At 43.9% G+C, this 24,232-nt stretch overlaps 2 protein-coding genes and 1 long non-coding RNA gene across 6 annotated transcripts; all 3 read right to left on the minus strand.

Moving 5' to 3' along the window:
* Positions 1-119: 119 nt before the first annotated feature.
* Positions 120-2,887, minus strand: ssbp1 (single-stranded DNA binding protein 1). Of its 4 annotated transcripts, none has more exons than XM_018729908.2 (7): positions 2,825-2,887; positions 2,095-2,168; positions 1,953-2,010; positions 1,699-1,836; positions 1,326-1,413; positions 1,051-1,139; positions 120-851 (listed from the first exon to the last, which is right to left on the minus strand). In XM_018729908.2, exons 2-7 carry the CDS (start codon positions 2,116-2,118, stop codon positions 808-810), a joined length of 441 nt encoding a protein of 146 aa, XP_018585424.1. In that variant the 5' UTR covers positions 2,119-2,168; positions 2,825-2,887; the 3' UTR covers positions 120-807. The 4 variants fall into 4 exon arrangements, with proteins under 4 accessions (XP_018585424.1, XP_018585423.1, XP_018585425.1 ...); XM_018729907.2 differs by having other exon boundaries at positions 2,839-2,882; XM_018729909.2 differs by lacking the exon at positions 2,825-2,887 and adding an exon at positions 2,671-2,804.
* Positions 2,888-4,513: 1,626 nt separating this feature from the next.
* LOC108920883 (uncharacterized) lies at positions 4,514-5,248 on the minus strand. Its single transcript, XR_001965006.1, has 2 exons — positions 5,110-5,248; positions 4,514-4,919 (listed from the first exon to the last, which is right to left on the minus strand). It is a non-coding gene; the product is annotated as an uncharacterized LOC108920883 (long non-coding RNA).
* Positions 5,249-5,323: 75 nt separating this feature from the next.
* On the minus strand, positions 5,324-17,145 carry c21h12orf56 (chromosome 21 C12orf56 homolog). The gene is made up of 13 exons (XM_029247441.1): positions 16,705-17,145; positions 15,016-15,202; positions 14,365-14,443; positions 10,919-11,279; positions 10,740-10,825; positions 10,362-10,506; positions 10,103-10,209; positions 9,482-9,571; positions 8,812-8,923; positions 8,358-8,426; positions 8,200-8,277; positions 5,900-6,072; positions 5,324-5,808 (listed from the first exon to the last, which is right to left on the minus strand). The coding sequence occupies exons 1-13, from the start codon at positions 16,954-16,956 to the stop codon at positions 5,694-5,696; spliced, it is 1,854 nt and encodes a 617-aa protein (XP_029103274.1). The 5' UTR covers positions 16,957-17,145; the 3' UTR covers positions 5,324-5,693.
* Between the last annotated feature and the right edge of the window lie 7,087 nt (positions 17,146-24,232).

Below are 24,232 nucleotides of genomic sequence, written 5' to 3' on the forward strand. Positions count from 1 at the left end.
AAGTATGTTTAGATTGCGGTACTTCTTTGTACATTGTATCATTTAGGCTGGTTTCCCCTCAAATGCGATTGTACAGAGACTCACAATGGACACAGACTCATTTATTGAGCGTAATAAATTACTCTAACAATTCAGAAATATTTCACCGAAGGGTCCAACATCAGGCCCCTTCTTTAAAACCCTTCACAGATTTGGCCCAGTTCCTTAAAAAAAAAAAAAAAAACATTTTTAATGTAAATACTTTTTAATGTTCTGTCATGTACAAGCAAAGGAATGGCTACTAAAAACTTAAGATTATTAAACCATACAACTTTAATAGAAAAGTACAAACTTTTGCTAATACCAATAAAGAATGTATGAATAACAAACATAACATGTTTTTTTCTCTCTTTCAGGGAAAGGATGTGCTAATGAACACAAAAAAAAAAAAAAAAAAAAACCCTAAAAACTGTTTTGGTACACTGATTTTTAAATCGAATTAACCATTTCCTTCAAAAGCAACTGTGACATACAAATGTTATGATTAATAAGGGCAGCTGTCAAGGCTGCACTTAAAAGATCAGCTTTTGATACTTTTAGCTGTGCACTACTCTTGAAATTAGACAATTCAATTAACAAAAGACAAAAAGTTAAACTAAATACTAATTGTGAGAGATTACATGGGCATGTTCCAAACATCACAGCAAGACTGATCTTCTTGCCATCAGAGGACTAGACAGACACAAAGTGTCAAGGTCAGTTAAATTACAGAAAAGACATGGAAATCAATCTTCTGTCTTCTGTTTTTCTACAGAAATAGAACTTCTATTATATTCTTTCTCGAATGTTCTCACTTAGAAAGATAATGTTGTCTGTGGAAGGAAAAAACAAACACACACATCTAATTGAGATGAAAACTGTAGGTAGGACTTTAGTGTCTTTAAAAATATATATATATTTTACAGCATATACTGTGAAACAGGATAGATTTAGATTCTCCTTCTACAATTTGTGAAGTGTTTCACTGTGCTAACTCTAGATTACATGCAACTACATCCCAGATTTAGATACCTGCTATAATGGTGGTAGCTTGTCGCCGAACATTGTTTTTGTCCACATACTCCCCATAGTCGAGCTTTCCCTCTACAAGTACCCGGGACCTTGGACAGAAATCACCGTGATGAGTAGCAAAGGTCACCAAGTAATAAAAAGAGAAGCAAATAACAAACACAAAACAACTGTTTACACACAAATCTTATTACCAAGTAAACAGAAATCAGACAATAGATGCAGCAAGTAATAATGTTTTGGGGCCCTGTTTTATCAACCATGCACCAGTCACCCACCCTTTTTTCACATACTGGTAGGCAATATCCCTCAGGCCTGGTTTGAACACTGAAATTCGGTGCCATGTAGTCTTTTGACTAACATCTCCTGTAAGACAAAGACAGCCCTGAGACCACTAAGTTTTCATGTTAACTGTCTCCTCATGCATCTGACATACAGTAATTATAAACCTACTTCACAGCAAAAAAAGTTTTCATTTTTAATTTCTATGTACAACCAGTCACATGTCCTCTAATAATTTACATACAGGAAATTGCATTCTATAAAGCATAAATTTCCCCATCTGAAGTGTGCTTACTTAGTCTACGTTTACTCAAGGTAAATTAAAGAAGCACAGCAAAGTGTATATGACCACAAAAGCAGTGTTCCTACCTTGTGTGGCCTCTCCCTCTCCTGACCGCCACATCTCATTGGTTGCCACTGAAAAAATGGTGACAGGGTTCCGGCCATCCACCTGTCGCATCAGAGGATCTTGCCCAACCCGACCCAAAATTTGAACCCTGTTTATTGCTGACAGGAAGAAATAGATCAGGAAGTGGGAAGATACACATGGAATCACATTCATCAACAGTGGTAAAATTTCAACACAGATAATGGTACATCGTGTGGGTCAGTATGGTACCTACATCGCTCAAGGACGAGACTCGAGTCTGTTGTTACATGTCTAACCAGCTGTCTGAATACCTAGAACGAAATTGCATGCAGAGTTAACTAACATACGTATCAAGTATTTTTGGAAAGTAGCTTACTGGTTCCGTTCAGCTTTACCTGTGCTGATGCTGTCCTCAGCATCGTGTCGCTGGATTTGAGATATTTGAGGGAAATTATGGTATCACAGAGGTCTGAAGAGAGGCAAGGGCTTAAGTAAAAACAAAGTCAATAAACAGAAAACAAAACAGGGGGCTACGTTTATTAAAATCATTTTAGCTCCAACCAAACTAGTGCCTACAAGCTACTTGCATTGAGATTTACCCATTTATTTAATACAGTTGGGGAATTTTCCAAAGCAATTTTAGGGTAAGTACCTTCAAGGGTACTACTACAGCTAGAGGTGGGAATCGAACCTACAACCTTTGGGTCCAAAGAAGGAAGAACTTGAAGGCAGTAGCTAAGTGCGCTACTACTGCACACGCGGTAAGTAAGGCAGTCACGTCACGACACCGACACGTGCCTTCAAACTTCTCGTACGCGCGTAGCACTAAATTATATCGACATTTTCTTTACTGCAAATCAAATTTGCAAATTAATTGTTCTTCAAGACAAGAGAAGAAAAACAAAGGTTACAGCATTTTCCTGTGACTGACACAATTTTAATTAAAATTCGCTAGTGGTGCGAGAACACACATCAACTCCGCAGTACAGCATGATGATGCTCATCCTCTTGTGCTTCCAGGGAAAGCCAGCAAGATAAAACTGGAAAAGCCAGACTTATTTGTGGCTCCGCACCATATTAACCCCCCTACAGTAAATTTAAAATATATGAGCACGTTTCACATACCACTTTCACATTACCTGTCCTGCGACTCTCCGGAACGGACTCCGGTAAAGTGACGTATTTCCGGTCCCTTCCTCTAACTGTTCCCCTTGCTTTATAATCGGAAATGTGGTTTTCACCGCCATCTAGTGTACGTCTGTATGGCGTCAACGTAAGGAATATGGTGTGGGGTTTTTTTTTTTTTTGGCACACATTCTTTATTTTGTGTTCTATACAGGTAATCATTTAATGTGTAGCATTACAATAACAGTTTATATTTTGCTTTTCTATTTAGGGTTAATTTGCTCATTTTTTAATTTAAAGGTTTATTTTTCTGCGTGTTTTACGCGGGATCTTCAACACGTGACTTGGGGACAGGAACGTAGGAAATCAACTGTCTAATAAAATAAAAGAGGTTTCCTTTAATATTACCCATTTGATATCTCTCACAAAACAACAAGTGCTAACTAGATTTCAAATACCTATAGAAGATCCATGTAAACTGTGTTTTTGAACGAGAATCATGACACATGATCTGTTCCTTGTATTTTACAGTACAATTCTGGTGTGAAATGAACAGTTTTCTGTGTGGAAACCTGAAAGTAATAGTGGATTTCACAGATTTTAATTGTGTTTAAGCGTCAAGACTTTGCTCAAAATAGATGTCATTTAAATAGATTTGTTTATAATCTTTGGTAAATATATCTACAAGCAAAAATGATACTGATACTAAACCTATTATTGTTTCCCTCTTCAAAACTGAATTGGAAAAATATGTTAAAACTTTACAACATGTAAAGAATAAGAGAGACACATGGTTGTTTGAATTGCATAATGTGTCCAGAATATATAACATTGTAGTTGTAAACCCTGACCAAAAAAGGAAAAAAGCATGTAACTGGAGTTGTATGCATGTTTGTTTACAATGCTGTAGGTTATTGATGTAGGTTTTGCAAAAGTCTTGGATTATAGCTGTAATAAATATAAATACACTAATTCTTGTAATATTTTAATTAAATTTGAGCTGAATTAAAATGACTGAAATACTGCATTGTCCGCAAATTCCTACTGAACTCCTCATTGCTGCTGTTTTTGCTGTATTTTGTTTCCAACTTATTTGTTTTTTGAAACACAAGTGATGTCCCATGTTCAGTTTTTGGGTAATTTTTAGTTTTAAACTGAAAAACTCAGCTGAAATACTTATAACATGGGGACCTGGTGTATATACAGGGATAGACAGTAGTGGTTAGTGTTGCTTTTTTGCAATGGGAAAGTCCTGGGTTTGAATCCAACCTGTAGTACCCTTAAGAAAAGTACTTACCCTGAATTTCTCTACCAAAAATTATCCAGCTGTCTAAATGGGTAAATAATTGTCAGTTACTTGGTGTACAAACCTAAAATTGTAAGTTGGTTCAGAGGGAGCATAAAAATAAACAAATACTGTAATAATATCCTTTACGTTATTTAAAAGAACCACAAATGATGTACGGCTTGCAAATGTATCTAACCTGTGAAATATCCCAGTTTAATAATCTAATTCATGATTACCATTTTGCTTACTGCTAAATTCTCCTGTAATTACAGTTTTAATGTGCTGTGTACATCTGTAGTTTATGGGTTTTCTTACACTTATATGTACAAATAAATATTTTTGTCCATATCTGAAAAACTTCCAAGTTGTTGCTTTTCATATGCAAACGAAAGGACAAGACAGCGTGTATCAATTTTTTATTATATTTGACTGCTGAGAGCAGACAAGCTCCTGAACAGTTTATAACTTATATTTGTCTACAGTCAGTACATTCACATTGTTTCCAGAATGTGCAAATTTGTCAATTTTGGGCTTGCTATAAAGTTACAGACACTATGACACCTATTCATGTCTGCAGTAGTGCTTCTGCATTACCCAATTTTAGTTTAGAGGCGTTACATTTTAAGTGCACCATGGGTTTCATTATATACACAAACATGTTGCAGTCCTTCAAGTTTTTCCAGTGTTATAATATTTACATTTGCATTGCACTATAGTTAATTGCAATCAACCCTGATAATGCTTACTGCAATTTATTACTTGAGACTGATGGAGAGAGGACTCCTTAATAATCCTCCAAGCTTTGTCCTGGATGGAAAAAGATACATTTTATTCCCAGAAAGACACAGGTACTCGACCGTTTTTTGCATCTTAGAGCAATGTTGCAGTCATTAGTGTTTTTACCATCATTCAAGGTAAAGTGCTTGTGTACACATGGTTACAAAATGTCCAGAACTTAGAAGTTCTAAGTGAATAGTTATAATGCAGCAACACTCACCAACGATTACTCTCTCGGTACTCCTAATGTTTTTCATAAGTCATGGAATATTGCAGGGACATTCATCCCAAAACACAGGGTGTGGTGGTGCAGTGGGTTTGACCGGGTCCTGCTCTCCAGTGGGTCTGGGGTTCAAGCTCTGCTTGGGGTGCCTTGTGATGGACTGGCGTCCTGTCCTGAGTGTCTCCTCTCCCTCTAGTCTTACGCCCTGTGTTGCTGGGTTAGGCTCCAGCTCCCCATGACCCCACGTGAGACAAGCAGTTTCAGAAAATGTGTGCGTGAGCATTCATCCAAAACCTATACCACACTAATCAGAATATTACAATCTGTCCTAATGCTTACTGATGTAAATTCCTCATGTTGACTGTTATGATCACAGTGCCTCTACTGAGGAATAACACAACATCCCGATGAAAACGCAGTTATACACAGTGGCACATGCTGCAACAACGCACCGTTTCACTTAAAAATAAAGCCTGTCTGTGTGTGATCACATGCCTGTCTGACTGCATATTCATGTGTGTGCCTGTGCCCTTGAGTGAAGCACAAGCTGTGATCTGCGGCAGTAGGATGCAGGGTCCATCTCAGCTGCGTTGGAGCACCAAGTGCAGGAGCCGGGAGAGGAGCCTGATGGTGGGCTGGCTAATGGGGTAGTGTGGCGGTATCTTATCCTCTACCCAGGAAACCTTTACATAGTACCTGGAAGGAAGCACACCACCAAAGTTCAGCACAGCAACCAGAGGATGTCTAGAGAACAGTTACGGCTTAGTGATGTTTTTTTTCTTTTTACCTGAACTCCTCACGGAATGTGGTTTTAATGTGCCAAGACAGATCAGCGCTGTACTGAAGACAGGCCAGGAGAATCTGGCACCTCTGGTACAGCAAGACTGCTTGCGCTGGGCTCAGAATCGATTGGGACAGCGTGAACAGCACCTCCCGGGCCATGTAACTGATGAAAGGCAACTGTGCAGAGAGAAGCAAAAAATATTATTACACCAAATAAATGATTGATTATTGATCAAATACACCTATTCCTGAATTAATGGGTTTAATTCATTCCATGAAATCACTGTTGGGGAAATTCCCCTTTCTATGGAATCAAATTCATATTATTTTTTATTGGGGGGATGGAAATCGGTTCTTGGACAAAGAGGCCACACCAAGGCCGGCATCTGCTTGCTGTGCTGGTAACCGTGCCACCCTAACACATACACCTAGTTACCATTAATAGAGTTGAAATGACTTTCTTGTTCATGCCCCTGCTTGACACTGTCCTCGTCCCCTTCTCCCTGACACCTCACCCAGCATGAGAGGTCCAGCAAAAATACCCGTGAATCCAGAAGCACCGAATCGGTGTCCTCCCGTCTCATGAGCCAGTACACTAGTCACACACTTCAGAAAATCAGCGCTTGTTCAGTGCAGTGCTAATAGTGTCTAAAAACTATCCTGCAAGCGTAGCGCATTATTCAAAGTGCACCTCGGATGTGATGCCACTGCATAACAGTGTAACCTTTCTATTATTTTTTTCTTTACTTCAAACTACAATAAAAGTTCTGAAAATAAAGAACACGTTATTTCTACAATCCCCTATCCCATTCAATTGACCAGTTCACATAAGCACGTTCTGCGTTTGTCAGTTTTGGGACACATCTGTCTATAAAAAGAACAAAAGCTTAATCAAACAGATGTTCCTCTATTTACAGGTAAAGTTACGTTAAAATCTTGGATACAGTTATAGCAAATAAAAAGTTGGTAAGACTTTTCATTAATATTTTTATTAACCTCAAGCACCATTAAAATGAAAGTTTATTTAAAATGACTGAAAATAAAAATATATTCTCGCCGCAAACTCCTACTCTACGAAGATTGCCAACCATTTCATCCCATAAACACACCTCATCATGTTATTGATCAGTGTCGCTCAGGAAAACGAGCCACAAGCTGTTAACACTGCGAAGCGAGTTCAATGAAAGGGGCTGGATCCTCCTGTATGCTGGATCCAGGAACCGGAGATAAGTCCGAAACCCGATTTCACTGTAAATATAATCGCTAAATCACAATTCGTGAAAAATTAATACAGAAATTCCTTGATTTATCTGTCTTTGATTTGAAATGTTTAATGTTGGTCTGTTCTTTCATTTTACTTTACTATCTATCAATCAGTAATGCAGCAACAGGAATGTATCCTTGGTTATTTGCGGGGGCAGGTGCAGTGGCACAGTGGGTTTGACCAGGTCCTCCTCTTGGGTGGGTCTGGGGTTCAAGTCCCGCTTTGGCTATCCTGCAATGGACTGGCGTCCCATCCTGGGCGTGTCCCTTGGGCCCTGTGTTGCTGGGTTGGCTCCAGTTCGCCATGATCCCGCTCGGGTTAAGCAGTTTCAACCTCTGTGTGTGTGTGTATTTGCTGTACATATTCTGCAAAAGTCTTGGATATAGCTATAATAAATGAGAAATACATTATAAGACTTATCATTTTAATTAACTTTGAGTTACTGTAGAGTAAAATTAAAACATAATTTAAAATGCAATAAAATACATCATCTCCCCAAATTGCTCTTTAATGCTGACCTATTTATCGTATGATCATGTGCAACATTCATCATTTTATCACTGATGACCAAGCTGTAAACAGCGCGGGGTGGGAGATCAAATAAAACCAGTCGTCGATTTTCTGTTGTCTGGGAAAACTTGACTGCCAACTAGCGCCTGAGCGAAGAAACGTAGGCAGCGATCGCTCCGCAAGAAATTTATTGGAAATAGACACGTGAAGAAAGTGCGATTATAAACAAGCGAATCAATGAATAAGGAAACGTTTTTATAACCGAATGCAAATATGTTTTTGAAAATCTGTAACCCAACAGTTCGTGACGCAAGGACCCAGGCTACCGTTTCCGACCTGTCCGAGTGTCGAGCCAACTAACACGTGGAGGTAGAAACACCGCTGGCTTTTACTCAACGCGCAGAAATTGTCGAAAACAGAACAGTCACGGAAATGCCATTAAAAATAATTAGAATAAAGTGGAAAAAGCTGTTTGGACGCTCCCAGCTCGAACGCTCGTAACACGAGAAGCCACACAAATGCAGACTCACAGCGAAGCGATGGGTTTGCAGTGTCTTCAGAGCCCAGCCCACAGTCACAAAGTGCTCCAGTCCTGGGGTATATGTAGCCTAGTGGGAGGCAAAGAATACATCTCAATCACATTGTAATGGAGCAGAAGAAGCTGCCACGGAGAGACCCGGCTACTCACCTGCTGGGACATCACCACCGCCTCGAACAGGAGGGCAGAGGCTGCATCCAGGTACTCCACCAAGAGAGCCTGCAGTTTAAAGCCAAATTTCTAAGGACTCAAAATGAGTTAAAATTACAGGTTCATCTGGACTTCTCAGCAGAGTAAGGTGGTCATCATTATCTTCATCCTTAATATATTGAGAAGTTAAGGGATCAAGGCCACAACATAAAGCTCAAAAAGGAGATTAAAGTAATGACAAAAGATGATTCTATAAGGCTGAAAAGCGATTTGACTGAGCTTTGAGACCCCACCATAAGGCCCCATCTCTTCCTCTGAACCCACTGCTTCCAAGCCACCAGCAGGAGATCCAGCCAAAAGACCTCTGCTGGAAAAGGAGAGTAAGGAACCCCCCAAATCTTCCCTCAACTGCACCTGCCCTTCCCCATCTTTATGTCCCACACCCCCAAATCACCTGTGCCTGAAGGGGGTCCTGGTTGGGGACCACAGGTCCATTTGCTGCATCCCGGAGATCCAGCTCTGGATCACAGACCAGTGCCAACAGCAGTCTTTCAGTCAGTGCTCCCCTAAACCACGAGTAAAGACCAGCATAACAGCTATAGTTTAAGATTTGCAACTCCAATTTGCATCTGCAAGTAAACAGATTTGGTAAAATGCAAAACTGAATTCCAGCAACACATGAAGAGATACACATGCAGATATGCGATTCTTGAGGAACAGACCATTTGTTCAACACCACCATTTTTTGCACCTTACACAAATACCCAAATGTAGTACTGACATGGACCACAAAGGTATTTGTGACATGACAATGCACGTTTATGGAACTCACTGGAGATCAGGAGATATCTGGGTCTGAAAGAGACCCTTTGTGAATGACTAAAAGGATTCAGCAGTGCTGAGGGAGAGAGGGAGCTCATTCCACCACATGGAAGCCAGAACTGAGAACCACTGGGGTTTTGAATTTAGACCTCTTGAGCATGTGGGACCACAAAGTGTCCAGAGGTGAAGGAACATGAAAGTCTGTGTGCAGTGAGTGATTGGACCCTCCAGGTACCAGAGGACAACTCTATAGATTTGCATTTAAGCACGTTACACCAAATGATCCATTCAAAGCTTTTCACCTTTTTGCTGTCAGCAAGGCAAAGCGTGCAGACTCCACCTCTGTCTCCCGAAACATCAGGCCCAGCGTCTGGACCACGAGAGTGGCCAGCCTGTGCGGGGTGGGGATGGGGTGGTGGTCAGATATGCAGCATTTTACATTTATTCATTTAGCTGACACTCTTCTCCAAAGTGACTTAAAATGTAATGGTTACAATTATTCACCCATTTATACAGCTGGGTCATTTTACTAGAGCAATTTAGGGTAAGTACCTTGCTCAAGGGTACTACAGCCGAAGGTGAGGATTGAACCCACAACCTTCGGGTCCAAAGATGGTAACTAACCACTAAGAAGTGATCTCCGCGGTAAATCTGTACATCAGCGTTACCAGCAGAGGCCGCTGTAATGTCACTGTCACAAAACAGGTGTACCCTACCCTACCCCTGAGAAATGTAGTATCAGAGGTCATCATTAATCCCTGACCCATAATCCAGTTGTGTAAAAGCAAAAGCTACTTACAAACATTAAACCCCTTGCTGCGGTTATCTTTCAGCCGCTGCCTTTCTCCTGTTCAGTCGAAATCTCAAATGTCGCCTGACGCACCCAGGACACCCCGGGTTTGAGCTCCCTCCCTGCCACTTACATAAGTTTATCTGCTCTGTGGACCCCGCTGTACTCTCCACAACTTTTCCAGTGGTCTTGCAGAGTGTCTTCGAGGGTTCTCACCAGGAAGGGGCAAAGGTCGCTAGACTGATGAAGAAAAGATCAGAATGGGATTACGGGAATGAACGAGCGCAGAGGCAGGCGGTGCGATTCAGCGCGGAGGGCGGACCGCGCAGGGCGGCCCTGCATTCGACAGCGGTTCTGGGACAGCCGGGGGGGGTCGAGAGGGTGCGGCTCACCCTCCAGAAGAGCCTGCGGATGGCGGTGTTGCGGTGCGCGGCGGCGTGCAGCTCCTGCAGCAGCAGGTACAGCGCTTCCAGGGTGATGTTCTCTTGCAGCAGCTCCCGGCTCAGCTGCCCAAACAGGTAGGCCGTGCGTTCCCAGCTGCGGGAGCACGGAAGGTGCGGAAGTGGACGGCGGGCTTAGTTACATTACCATACGCTCACTGAGACTCGCGGACGCACGCAAACGGGCGCTCGTAACCCACGTGCGCCGAACAGCACGTACTCGCACAGTCAAACCGACGACCACGGTAATGCAGAAAACTTGTATTTTACACAATTCATGTCGGTTTCAATAATTAATTTTTACTCCGATTAAACCAAAGCCACGGTTACCTCGTCCGATGCCGGTCTTGAGGGCCGGAGCTTGATGAAATGCTGCACCTCTTCCTGAACCGAGGATCCAACAGGAGGGTGGACCTCTGTGACCACAAGATAACAAGCACGCTTATTAGCGACTGACAGCCACCTGGGAGACGGGATCTTCGCGTGGAAAAGATGATCCGGCTCCTCACGATGATATAGCTCTTCCAGGAGCTCAGCAGGTGCAGGTATATCCGTGAGGTCGGAGACACTGCGTAAAGGTGTAGCTCCGTCCTCTTGGCCTCCTCCTTCACGCTGTTCCCCTCCAGTGGTGATTTCTTCATCAGCCTGGCCAGGATGGATCCCCTCCTGTCTGGCTTCAGCTTTCTTCCCGTGCCACCGCTCCCTGAGGGAGCTGATAGGGGAATGCAGGAAGACAACCTTGGCGAGGAAGGATGAGACAAAGGCAGGGGCTGGGAGGGAAGGACCCGGAGTTCCTTCAGGTAAGTGCTGTGGCAGGACGCAGACCTTCTCTGCTTCACCTTCAGCTCCTCCTCCTCTTCTCCTCTTCCTCTGGAACGACAGCACATCAGTAACAGACTCGCTCCCTCTGCCACCCGCAACAAACACACATGCCATCCATGCCAACAGCAGTTCCAGAAATGTTAACTATGCGTCACAACAGCACAACTTAAGCGTGCAACGTGAGGTCCTTCTCACTAAATCTGCAGCTGGATTTTGCACGAGGAATGATTTTCAAAGTCAGGCTTATCATGTGTGAGCCCCCCATTTAAGAGTGGAGGAGCTGCTCATGCGTAACTACCCATATGGTACAGCGCAGTCTGAAGGGGGTGAATATGGTTTATGGTCATTTCAAAGAATAAGGCAGATACACACACACACACACACACACACACACACACACACACACACACACACACACACACACACACACACACACACAGAGTCTGAAACTGCTTGTCCCAAGCAGGGTCGCAAGGAGCCGGAGCCTAACCCGGCAACACAGGGCGTAAGGCCGGAGGGGGAGGGGATGCACCCAGGACGGGACGCCAGTCCATCGCAAGGCACCCCAAGTGGGACTCGAATCCCAGACCCACCGGAGATCAGGACCTGGTCAAAGCAACCGCAGCACCACCACACCCCCTCATAAGGCAGATATTTACCCTTTATTAGTACAAATGAGAAAACACACAATTGAATTACACTGACAACATACAGTACACCCACCCCGAGGGAACAGTCTTCACAAATATGTGTCTAGTTAGCAAGCGTTAATGACGTCCCAAAGGTCGGAGCTTGACGTCAAGAAGGGTTGCGTGAACTCAGCGGTACCGACAGCACAGGGGTTTCGGGACAGTGCTCTTCAGTGAAAATGGCTCTCCCTCACACACACACACACACACCCTCGCACCCGACAGCTGCTTTGCTGCTCCTTCCGCTCACGGAGCAATGGATACGGCGCTCCGGCACATTTTAATGAGACATTTAGAGCCTGGGAGCTTTCTGCCTCGTCTTATACCCTAGCAACCAGAGGAAGGATTCGCTTGCCAGCCACGTTTGAGAGCTAATGGACACCTGTGACAGAAAACGGGAGGGCTAAAAGCAATCCCCTCTCACCTGACACGGGGAAACGAAACGATGTCTGTGCAGCGACCCGAACACGTAAGATCTTACAGGCCAACTTGAGAAAAAAAACGAAAACCGTTTGTAACGGAGCATCAAAACGATTAGCTCTATTTCTGGAGCTCTTAGCTCATATTGTCCAGTGGGCAGAAATTATGGCAGCAGTTGGAAAGGGGAGCATTGCTGGCCCACTCCTGGAAACCCTTGGTGGAATGCACTTAGAGCTCCAGAACGTCTTCTGCGCAAGTAAGAACAGGTATGTACGGCAAACCTGAACCCAGCTCCTTCTTCCCTCCCTCCTCTCCAAGAGTCCGATCCACATTAAAGACTCATGGGCAACGTGAGGAGCCCTACTCCTGTTACGCACTGACGTTTAAACAAAAAAGGAACACCACCCCCACTCGCTATCATGGCATCTCCAGCCTGACATTTGACCTCATGCCATATTCCAAGGCAGCCCAAGTGACAACAGCGTAGCTCTGAATTATCCTGCACATAAACCAATGCTCACTGGAGATTGTGGACTCTCTTGCGTGGCCTTCCTGCTACTGCCATCAAAACCTCTAGAGCTGATACAAGAGTTGTGTTTGACTTGCCAAAGCGTTCCCATGTATCTCCTCTACTCGTTTCTCTGCACTGGCTTCCTATAGCTGCTCGGATCAAATTCGAGACCCTGGTTATCGCCTGCAAATGCATCAATAGAACTGTTCCTAGCTATTCATAAGACTTGATCAACCATCTCTCTGAGATGTACATCGCTTGGGAGAAAAGCGTCTGCTAAACGAATAAATGTAAATGTAATGGCCACACCCCAACCAGACCGCTTCGCTCCTCCACTTTGGCCCGCTTGGTGATCCTGTGCGCGAAAGGTAAAGCGCGGACGTTTTCGTTTCTTGTGCCATTGTGGTGGAACAACCTCCTCCTCTTGTTCAGAACTGCTGGAACTCTGTCCACATTTAAAAACGGTCTGAAAACTCACCTATTCCTTACTCACTTGGCCCATATTCTCTTAAAATCATGTAAGGCATGCATGTTCATGCAGCATAACTTTATGATCATGCCCAGATAAGCCCTTACACAGCCGCTACTCCTGTATTGTACGTAAATGTTTGTGTACCTTTAAAAAAAATAATAAAAAATCGTAAAAAAGTGATCAGGAATCGTCTAGTCTGAGTTTTATCCACATACTCGTGTGAGGAACATCAGTGCATATAGTGGAAAGAAACTAACTTTACTTAAGAATCACACGTCTGCAACTATGTCTCTCTTTCTCCTTATGTAATGCACAAATTGCGTCCTCTGAGATGTACGTCGCTTTGGGGAAAAGCATCTGCTAAATTAATAAATGTATATATAAATGTGGACGATGTTATCCATTGCCCTTAAGTCTTATGTCTCTTTCAAAAATGTAAAAACTTTCTCTCTTGGGCTCCATCCCTGGATCAACCCAGGAGAAGACCATTGTTCTGTGACACATTTCCAGCAGATGAGCTGGTGCCTGCATTAGTGTACTTGTGGGGGGGGGGACAAGGAGAGGGAGCAAGTGAGCGAGGGAACATGAGTGACCTGTTGCCCTGTTGCACAAGAGTCTGACATAAATGTTGGAATATCAAGTATCCAGTGGTGCCGGCCATCGAGGAGCCTTTGTGCTATTGACTAGGGATCTCTTCAGTCCTGTATCTCATGATGTTTTTGTGACAAAGCACTTTGTTCCAGATGTCAGACGTCCCATGTCATCAGATGTGCCTGGCGGGCGCTGATAAACACGTCTGAATGACAGGGTGGGTGTCACCAAATCTTAGTCACAGAATAGAGTTTTCAGTCATTTGCTCCGAAAGCTCCACTGTCAGGAGCTGGTACGAAGACACGGTTAAACCGGACACCGCAGCACATGTGACAGTTTGAGGTCCTCGCATGGCTCTGACTGCTATTGGGTGGACAGACCCCCGAAAACAAAAGGAACTCCAGTGGGCTGTCGGGGGCTCCGATTAAGAACCCAGAATGGGGATGTTACCTCCTGGAGGGTGAAGTGGGCTTCCAGCTGTTGAACCCTGGTGGCGCAGAATGGGTGGACAGCAAGATGCTGCCGAGCCCTGGAAGAAAGCGAAAAAAGGGAAGCAAGTTAAAATCACAGCACTCAATAAGCAGATTCCAACTACAGCTAATCTTTCATAACATCACTTTACACTTTCATGAACTGCAGCTGGTTGGAAACAAGCCTTCTCATAGTGAGATCCCTTTTCCAGAACCCAGCACTGGTGGCTGCCTGTGCACTGACCACATCCCCCCTCTCTTGGCCACATATCATGAAAGACACCAATGCTCATATCACCTGTCAGTATCTGGCCCTACAGCCTTTTAAATTCCAGGGACGTTCCTTCATTTACCACCCAGTGAGGATATTCTGTCATTGAGGGTGAGCCCCACAATCCACTGGAAAAACCTGTGCGCCACACCATGTGTGCCTGGTTCATTGGTGTGACCAGGTGCGAACTGCTTCATACGTACTGAGCTCCAAGTCCAGGAAGCATAAAAAAAAAAAAAAACACTGTTCTAAGGAAGAGAAGGCTGCCCTCTCTATTAGAGTATGAGCTTTTAGGACAGGCACTGCTGAACACTGGCACAATGTATCTGCAATGCATGTGCCAGTTGGCACCCGCCTTACCATCACGAGATGGAGAAGTGGTCAAATTCTTTTGCTGGGAAGGAGATTCAGGTGGGCACGGTTTGGCTTTTTCTCCTCGGTGCCAAGCATCTTTTTCCCCAAGATGCTTCGCAGAGATGTGGACAACACGGATATGCTGCGAACGTTCACGGTCACGGCCGCTGAGAAAATCCGGTAAATCATTGATCTGGGAAAGAGAAAATATGCACATGGGTTAAATACGTCACATGAGTTTACGCTGTCCATAATGGCTGTAAATATCTGCATGACCTCATATATGTATGCATGCCTTCAGATATGCATAATCACTGTTGGAGAGAAAAGCCCAGATTACTCTGCAATGGGTATAGTTCTGGGATGCAGATGTTTAGTCGCTTCCTGATGCTCCACCTGGATGATTATCAATGAGACGCATGCTGGCCTTTTAGTGAGTGCCACGTAGGCCCACGGATGGCTACTTTTCCCAAAACAGGGCACTGACACAACTTTCAGCATTCGGTGCCTCGGTTGTCTAGTCCTCGAGTTTGTGGTTTTAAGGTTCATTTAAAACCATAAACAATTTCCCTTTATCTGCTCTTAAAATCAACATATTGAAATTTGTATGTGGTTTGCCTATTTCCACTCAGGTATTAAGCACAACGGTGAGGCGCAGCGAGTAGCGCTGTCACCACAGTGCCTGAGTTGTTCGGGCACAGGTTCAACTCCAGCTCCGTCTGTGCGAGGTTTCCACGTCTTGCCTGTGCCTGCAGAGGTTTCCTCCAGATGCTCTGGTTTCCTCACGCAGTCCAAAGACAGGCAGCTCAGGTCAATTGGTGAGCAAATGGATGAGTAAGTGTGTGTGCATGTGATGAGTCTGTGAGGGACAGGTGTCCTGTCCAAAGTGTACCTTCCCTCAGCCTTGTGCCCAGTGATTCTGGGATAGGCTCTGGACCACTGTGACCCTGATCTGCACAAGTGCTTTCTGAAAAGGTGTGGGAAATGCCATTTAAAAACAATATATCTTGTTGGTATTTCTTTTACTGAAGAAGTAGTGTCCAAATAACGATAAAAATATCATTTTTGATGGCAGGACTTTTTGGGACGTGCAAAGCTGCCCTCTCTGGAAAACTCTCACTGATGCTAAAAGTTTCAATCATCCAAGGTAGGAAGTGTGTAGGTGAGGATTAACAAATCTTTTCTTCCATAATCTGTTTAATTGGTTTAGGTCGCCCAGAATAAGAAATGCAGGAACAGGACCGATTAAGATTTTTCCTGGTCCACTTGCCAGCTTTAGCCCGCTCGGAAAAAGCGGACTTGTGAAGCTGCATGACGGCCGGACACTCGGAGCCCACGAGCGTGTCCATCATCATGAACGATTTTAGGTTTTTTATCTGAGCCGCACGTTCCCACACGTGTGTGTGACCCAAATTTCGGGACACTCCCGTGCCACGCCACAGCTCTCCGCATGCGCTCCCTCGAAAAGGACACATTTTTTAAAATATACAACAAAGTAACTATTATTCACACTGTACATGTCATGATCATGATGATGCAGAACTTGACACGCGCCGCCGTGTCTATTTTCCCCGGTGATCTGACCCACCCCGCGTGGAAGTATTACTACCACTCTGCCGGATCCAGAGAACGAATGACGACTTTGAAAGATTAATGCGCCACGATCAATAAGTTATGAGCGCGCGCGCTCCTCACCAAGTCGATGTCGATCACGTCCCCGAACCCGACGACTCGTCGGACGGTGCGCGGCGGGAACTCGACCAGGTGGATCGAGTCGTCGCTCAGCACCACGTACATGAACACCTTGCTGACGCTCTCCGACAGCACCACGCACGGCTCGTACGCGCGGATCCGCTCGTACAGGCTTCGCTCCGTGTTCCTCTTGAGGAAGGAGTCCAGTTTACTGTTCCGTCCGCACAGCAGACCGCCCGAGTCAGCTGTGGCCATGAACGCCGACGCGTGGCGGGGACACACACGTGGGCGGTCACGGGGAGCGCGCGCTCACGCGGCGGCGAGGACGCCGGTCTTCTCTCCGGGCTGCTGACACCTGTCTTCGCGGGCGTGGACGTGACACCGAAACAGAGGACCCGCTGCTCACGTAAAAACTACTTTAACATGCGCGCCGGGCGTTGTGCGGCAGTGTGAACGCGCCTCGTCGCTCTCGTGGGGGGTCTCTGAGTGCCCACACAGACAGATCCGCGTCGCACGGGCTGAGAGCCACCGGCTCGGACGATCCCACAGACACAAAGCAGGCTGATTATCCCGGGATCGACGATGGATCGACGAGGGATCGACGCTCAAATTCTTTCGTGACAAATGACCGCTGTGGTCACGCGCAAAGCCAAAGGCGCGTCGCCGCGGTACCGTAATCCGCGTCTCGTGTCCGACTGTAAAGAAGGAAACGTGTCCTGACGCGCCGAGGTCCTTCACCATCGAAAGGAAAACGTACTTTCGGTCGCTGCGACCAAGGATCCGGGAAAAGCGCAGGTGTCGGTGACACTAAACGCCGCCGGATGTAACATTTCCGCGTCGTGCGCTTAGGCTGGATGAAGATCAACTACACATTCACGTGTCGTCCTTTGTCATACATAGTTTCTTAAGTGAGCCTTTTCTGAAATGGAGAAATATCCAAAGCGAGCGGTAGCTGAAAGAGCCCTTGCTTGCACGCCGAAAGGTGACGCTTTGTGTTCCCACGTGTCGCCGTCACGCGCGGTGCAGGTGAGGTGCGCGCACACAGGGCGATCGGACGGGTTGCCGCGACACAAAGGATGTGGAACCGAGGACCGGTGAAGAAAGAAGGCAAAGAGAGACCTTGGGGCCAACATGCGCACACTACCGGACTGGCGAGATATTTATATTTATTTATTTAGCAAACATTTTTCTTCAGACAGCTTCCAATGAACTCTACGTAGTGTTATGAGCCCACACACCTTATTCACCGTGGTGACTTACACTGCTAGATACACTACTTACACTGGGTCACTCATGATCCATAACATCTTTGAAGTGACTTTGAAAAGTAGCTACGTGAGGGAATTTTTTTTTTTTTCCCCCCCTACCAGTCCAGCCTGGATCCCTTATGGTCATTCGACTGAAATGAATACCGAAACACTGACATGAGAACTGTGTCTGAATCTTTGATTTATCTATTCCGGTTTTATCGAAAGGTTCATTGAACCGTTTATCTTAACTGGTCGCAGTCGCTATAATTTAGGATGAAAATGAAAAGTACTCCATGCTAATTTTGCACTAATTTTTCATTCCGTCCGAGTCTTTGATAAAACTTTGTTCAATTAAATGTCTTAATTCTGATAATTCCTATTTTAGACGTAAATACTCCGTTTTCATTTTTTAATGTATAGGTTCATTGATCACCCTGCGCCTCTTCGTGCTTCGCGCAAATCAGTCATCAGTCCTCGGTTTGACTGAGACTGCAACGAAAGACACATTTCCATTTCTTTACTCCCGACAGCGTTCTTAAACTCTCTCATGAACACAACACTGACACTGCACTGTAGGTGTCCTAACCACTACGCCCCCTGCTGCGCGAAGACCTAAAAGCATCAAAAGGACGCGGAGCTTTTCAGTTACATCAGTTGCGCGTACAGAGACTTAAACATCGCAACTTTACCATGTTTCTGAGCTTCTCATTTTACATTTACATTTATTCATTAGCAAGACGCTTTTCTCCAAAGCGACGTACATCTCATGGCAAATACAACGTGTTCATTGGAGAAAGAGGGCCATCTGTCCTAACGGCACGGCAGGTGTGACAATATTATAATACAAATACTCTTCGCATTCTGGTTCGTTGCACAAATTGTTTAGAAAAACACTTGACCGCCAAAAAAAGCTGTGTTGCACATTTGAAAATGAAATACACAACCGCATCGGTGCACACACAAGGGCTATTATGCGAAGCTACTATGGACCAGAAATCTGCGTCGTTTTATAGCAGATCAACGTGTCCCGGGTGTAATTTTCCCTTAGTTTTCTGTGCAAGAAATGAAATAAAACGTCGTTGATGGGGAAGAAACGTCGCTAACTTCCCCATCTGTAGTTAACCGCCTTGTCCGTCGGCACCCTAAACACAAAACTATGCAACAAAATCATGTATTTTTAGTCATTTTGATAAATGAAGAATATAGTTATTTAAAGAGGCTGCAAGGACGTTGTGCTAAACACACAGCAAATCGAACGCACGTGACAAAAACAAACAAAACGCGCTCCGCGTCGCGGTGGGAAACGCGCGGAACTAACGGGACTATTTAGCATATTTTGCGAAAGCGCTTACAATCATAAAAAGAACTGAATTTATTTATTCATTTTATTTGGTTTTATTTTAAGAATAAAATACAGAGCACACTTCTTCGCGTACCTTCTCGTTCCCGCGCGTAACGCGTCGCGCATTTCTCACAGCTAGAGACACGTGTGACGTCATCCGTGAACTCAACGTTCGGGAGCTTCGGGAGCCCTCCGTCTTCAGGCAACCACGTGGAGATTTCACTAAGGGACACCTGCTGCCAGCTTTATTTGCCATTTCCAAAACCAAATCATTGAATCCGATGCGCTTCTGACATGTTATTCGAGCGCAACAACGATGCATGTCTTTATAAATGAATGACTTTATTGCTCGGCGCTTTCCTGCGTTCCTGTTTTGCCCTTTGCTGTGGCCGTGCAACCACTTCGCATCGTGTCGGCAGCTCACACACACCTGGGCAGTGTTTTAATGTTGTCACGAGACAGAAAGACGCACTGAATGTTCAGTGCGATTGAAATAAGAGCCAGAGAAGGAGTCACAACATCCTCTAACGTGTCTGGGGGATTTAAAAGCTGAGCAAAACACTGTGAAGTTTCCGCAGGTCTAGAAACTACGACTGGGGCTCGGTGCGGAGGGGGCGACACCAAACTGATTGTCTATACAATTTTTGTAAAGTGTTTCAGTAGAAATGTACTATTTTTTTCGAAAAATATCCCTGTAGTTAGTTATAACAACAAAAACATTTTTCGTAATCCCAGTTTACATGTATCACTATACTACAAGGGTAAAACCCTGTGCTAATTTACTTTTTCAACCTTCTACTGCGCTCCGCCCAGAGCTCTAATAATGAGTCTCATTATCACCCAGTAACAGTGACGCTCAGAATCACGTGGTTTCGTCTGCGCGCGCTAACAAGCACGCGCTGTTGTTTTTATAGTCGCTCATTTTCTCACGTTTTCTGGCATTTTAGCTACAATATTGTGGTAATTAAGTATTTGTGAACCCGTATCAATAACGTTAGAATAAACCTAATTTTGATGTGGTTCTTAAAAGTTTTTACCTTGAATTCTATGGTTTTCTTACAGAATTTTCACTTTAACCACATGAAACTATGTCATCATGCAAATACATTAGGCTATGCGTATTGTAATTTTAATTTTGCTAGTTGTTTATGTCACTATTATTGCCATCGCACTGAGTGATATAAGGGAATTGCGATTTACGAGTAACAGTACAAAAAACATTACTAAGGATGGTCTGGTATGGGAGGAGGTCCATTGTGGGGGGGGGTGAAACCACTTGTTCGATGTGATTTTAAAGCAGCCCAAATTCCACACTGCAAAGAGGTATGGTTTCACGCAATCCCCTATCCCTCTATCACTATGACTTTTATTTACTATACATGAACCTTGACATATTTATAAGGATAGGCCCCGATCAGTGTATTTAACGCAAACATTTTTTCTGAAGTTATTCCTTCGTGCACATGGTGCTCGGATTCCTTTCTTTCAAATGGCAGACAGACAGCTGTTTAAAGCAGTTTATTAAAGCAGCCACACTTGTCTCTGCAATCCAGCTCATTACAGTACATTCCCTACTCCTGATACAATGTCCAAGTCAAGAAACCACAACTTAAATGGACAATTACATAACTTTAAAAACAAGTTTTAAACATGTTTTTTTTTTAACTGTATTATTTAGATCATTCAGATCATACAATCTCTACAACACTAGTAGTCTTTCAGCTTTATTGCTTAAAAAACCAAGTTAGACATATGTAGTTATTGGTATGTATAACTGTAGGAACAGAAGCACAACTTCATGAACTACAGGGTAATTGTTTACTTGAATTACATTCCACCACCAAAGTGAGGGCTGATATTTGGGAAGAGAATTTTCTTTCATCAGGAAATTCTGAAATATTCTGCCCAGCTAATAAAACTGAACAGACACACTGACAGACTGGTGAACTGAAAAGAGAGCAAAAAAGTGGACCTTACTCTTCTTTGTATTTGTAGCCGTATCAAATGGTGGGGATCCCGTGTGAAATCTTTTTTCGCAGAGATGTTCAAAAACACCTACGAAGCTGGATTTGTGCTAGTTATGTTATGATTGGCTGCAAAAGAAGAGCGGGAAAATCTTTCAGTGGTCCTCCCTTCTGTGTGGTCCCGTTCCGACCTCCGATTTCCCTGGTAGAACAGGTGCTTAATGCGCAACATGTAAAACATAGGGTTGATGTACGTGCCAAAGCTGGGGAAGGAGATGAATGTCTGGAAGATCAAGCAGTTGCTGGCATCCATCCGTTGCTTTTTCAACATGACCAATGTTTGGAATGGGACGAGAGCGAGGATGGGCAAGTAGGCTACAGTAAAGGGGCACAGCAGAATTAGAACGTTCTTCAGTGCCTTCCTTTTCTGAGGTCTGTCCCTTTCATTGTCGCTTGGGCCCTTTTTGCACAGAATGAAGATAATCACCCCGAGACACAGGAGCATCAGGAAGAACAGGACAGAGATGCCCACGGTCACGGGCCATGAGATGTAAATTATCCCCTTAAAGTAAGCCAGCAATGCTAGGGTCAGTGTGACCACCCAGATCAGGGCCGAGGCTATCCACCGATAGTTAGAGTCCTTCAGTTTCATGTACAGGATCGGCCACATCACAGCCATGCAGCGCTCAAAACACATGCCAGTGACCAGCAAAGGGCAGCCTATAAGATTTAAAATGGAGAAGGCTTCATCTAAGGAAAACAATTGCTCTGAGAGCTTTAGGAAGGAGCTGCAGATGTCAAGGGGCAGAAAAATACAGTACAAGAGATCCAAAATTGCAAGACTGAGGCCCAGAGCTTGGGAGGACAATTTCCCCATCTTGCCACTAACCAGCAGCAAGAGGACGACAAGGTTGGCTGGGAGAGCTGTCAGTAGGATCAAGATCTTAAGGGCGACCCATGCAATGGAACCACCGTACGCCCGACACTTGTAATTGAGCTGACCAACATCAATATCGTCAGTAGCATTTTCCCCCAAATAATCTTCCCAAAAGCTGAAGTCATAGTAGTAGTAGTAGTCATATGTTTCATTGAAGGAATCCATAAGAAAATGCACAATTGTGTACAGGAAAGATTCCTTTTTTCCAAAACCTGCCAGGAAGACAAGGCCAGCATGGTTATTCTACATTGCAACACAAGCTGAAAACTGTGATGTTTTAACACAAAGGCAAGCAAATTAAAATTGTAACACAGCACAGCTCACTATTATTACAGCGGTCACCCATGATCACCGGTGTGAACAAAAATTAACCCAGAAGAGTGAAATGAAGAAATGATCACAATAACATCACTCTGTGCCGGTCAAACATTGGTTTTTCTTTTAATGCAGCAGAGCTTTTGGAATTTATTGAAGTCACAGTGTATGCATGTGCTGACAGTTCCCGAAAAGAAATAATAAAGTAAATGCCAACTGATGAATATCAATTCCTGGCTGGCTGCTCTACTCTGAATCATAATGTATTTGATTATACTTACCAAGACAGATGATGAGTTGACCAGGCACTGGCTTGAGTTCTTTTCACACTCCCAGCATTACATGTCCACTTGGCAGCCTTTTATCTTCATTGAATTTGACTACTGAAAACCCTTGTTGAGCCACTAGACAAAAGAACATTGTACAATCGATGGGATGCAGCACGCAAGTGAGAGTCTTTGCATGTACTCAAATATTTTTTCCCCTGGAAAAATGACATACATAGAAACCCACAGCTTATCAGTTTCACTACTTTTGCTACTGTTTTCAAGGGATATCAGGGTTCTGTACATGGTCCGTGGTCTTTCCTCCCTAATTATTTAGTTTTCTTCTCTCTAGCAATCAAAAATACTCATTACATCTTTCTTGTGAAATATTTTTTTTAAAAAATCTATACTTATGGATAGTTTGCTATTTCAGCCGGTTCTTTTGAACACAGATGTCATGGCTTTGACACCACATGTAACATGCAACATGTATTAGCCCACAAAAAACTCCCCAAGTTCTTGCATGTTTGATAGAAAATGAAATATTTGCATTTCTCTCAAGTTCTGTTGTGGTTCAGGCTGTGTTTTGTGTTAAGATCTCTCACTGGAACCCTGGTGCTGCTGTAAGTCCCTTTGTGCAATGTACTTTACCCTGAATTGCTCCAGTAAGACTACCAAGCCATATGAATGAGTAAAATCACTGTGAAATTGCTTGCCTAACATGGTAAATCACCTTGAACAAAAGTATCAGCTGAAAAGGATTCCAAATAATAATGGTGTTCAGTAGGTCATCTGCTAACAAGGCTTGCTGTGTTTGGGGGTATTTTCAATGAAAAACACCTGACTGTATGGATGTATATCGCATGTGAGTGTGTGCACATGGGATACCTGCACACTTACCTTTTTCACTTGCCTACTGTTGTCTGAAATCTGTAAAACTAAATGGTTGACAGCACTGCAGTTACACATCCTTCCTTACGCTCAAATTCTGATTAAATTGGGAGAGCTGGTGCCTTCAGAGCCCCAGGTCACATGTTCAAATCCCATCTCCAGCTGTAGTACCCTTGAGCAAGGTATTTACCGTAAAATTGCTCTAGTAAAATTACCCAGATGTATAAATGCGTAAACAATTGTAAGTTGCTTTGGAGAAAAGCATCAGCTAAATGAATAAATGTAGAAACTTGTAATAATGGCCAGGAAGTATTTTAATTGCATGAGAGAGTATAATGATCCCAGCAAGCATGTAGCAAATTAAATCCGTGGATGACATGCAAATACTAGAAAGTGAGAGGTTGAGCAGCACCTCTCCGCAGAATCAAGCAACAAAAATACCTGTGGAGTGTTTTATATCCAGATTTGCTTTTTCATATCTCTTCGTTCAGCTGGATATTTTTTTTTTTTTTTTACTGAGATGAACCACTTTCTCTTGTCGCCAGTAAAGCAGCAGTTGGTTTAAG

This window comes from Scleropages formosus, chromosome 21, assembly GCF_900964775.1.
Source record: "Scleropages formosus chromosome 21, fSclFor1.1, whole genome shotgun sequence".
Taxonomy (NCBI): Eukaryota; Metazoa; Chordata; class Actinopteri; order Osteoglossiformes; family Osteoglossidae; genus Scleropages; species Scleropages formosus.

Bases quoted from the DNA above. Each gene is read 5' to 3' on its own strand.
- ssbp1 (XM_018729908.2), bottom strand. From the start codon at position 2,118: ATGCTGAGGACAGCATCAGCACAG. The intron at 1,140-1,325 runs GTGGGTGACTGG...TTTCTGTCCAAG, and splicing joins TACCAGTATGTGAAAAAAGG to GTCCCGGGTACTTGTAGAGG. The intron at 852-1,050 runs GTATCTAAATCT...TTCCTTCCACAG, and splicing joins AGCTACCACCATTATAGCAG to ACAACATTATCTTTCTAAGT.
- c21h12orf56 (XM_029247441.1), bottom strand. From the start codon at position 16,956: ATGGCCACAGCTGACTCGGGCGGTCTGCTGTGCGGACGGAACAGTAAA. The intron at 10,826-10,918 runs GTGAGGAGCCGG...TTGTGGTCACAG, and splicing joins CCTGGAAGAGCTATATCATC to AGGTCCACCCTCCTGTTGGA. The intron at 10,210-10,361 runs GTGAGCCGCACC...TTTCTTCATCAG, and splicing joins TCCGCAGGCTCTTCTGGAGG to TCTAGCGACCTTTGCCCCTT.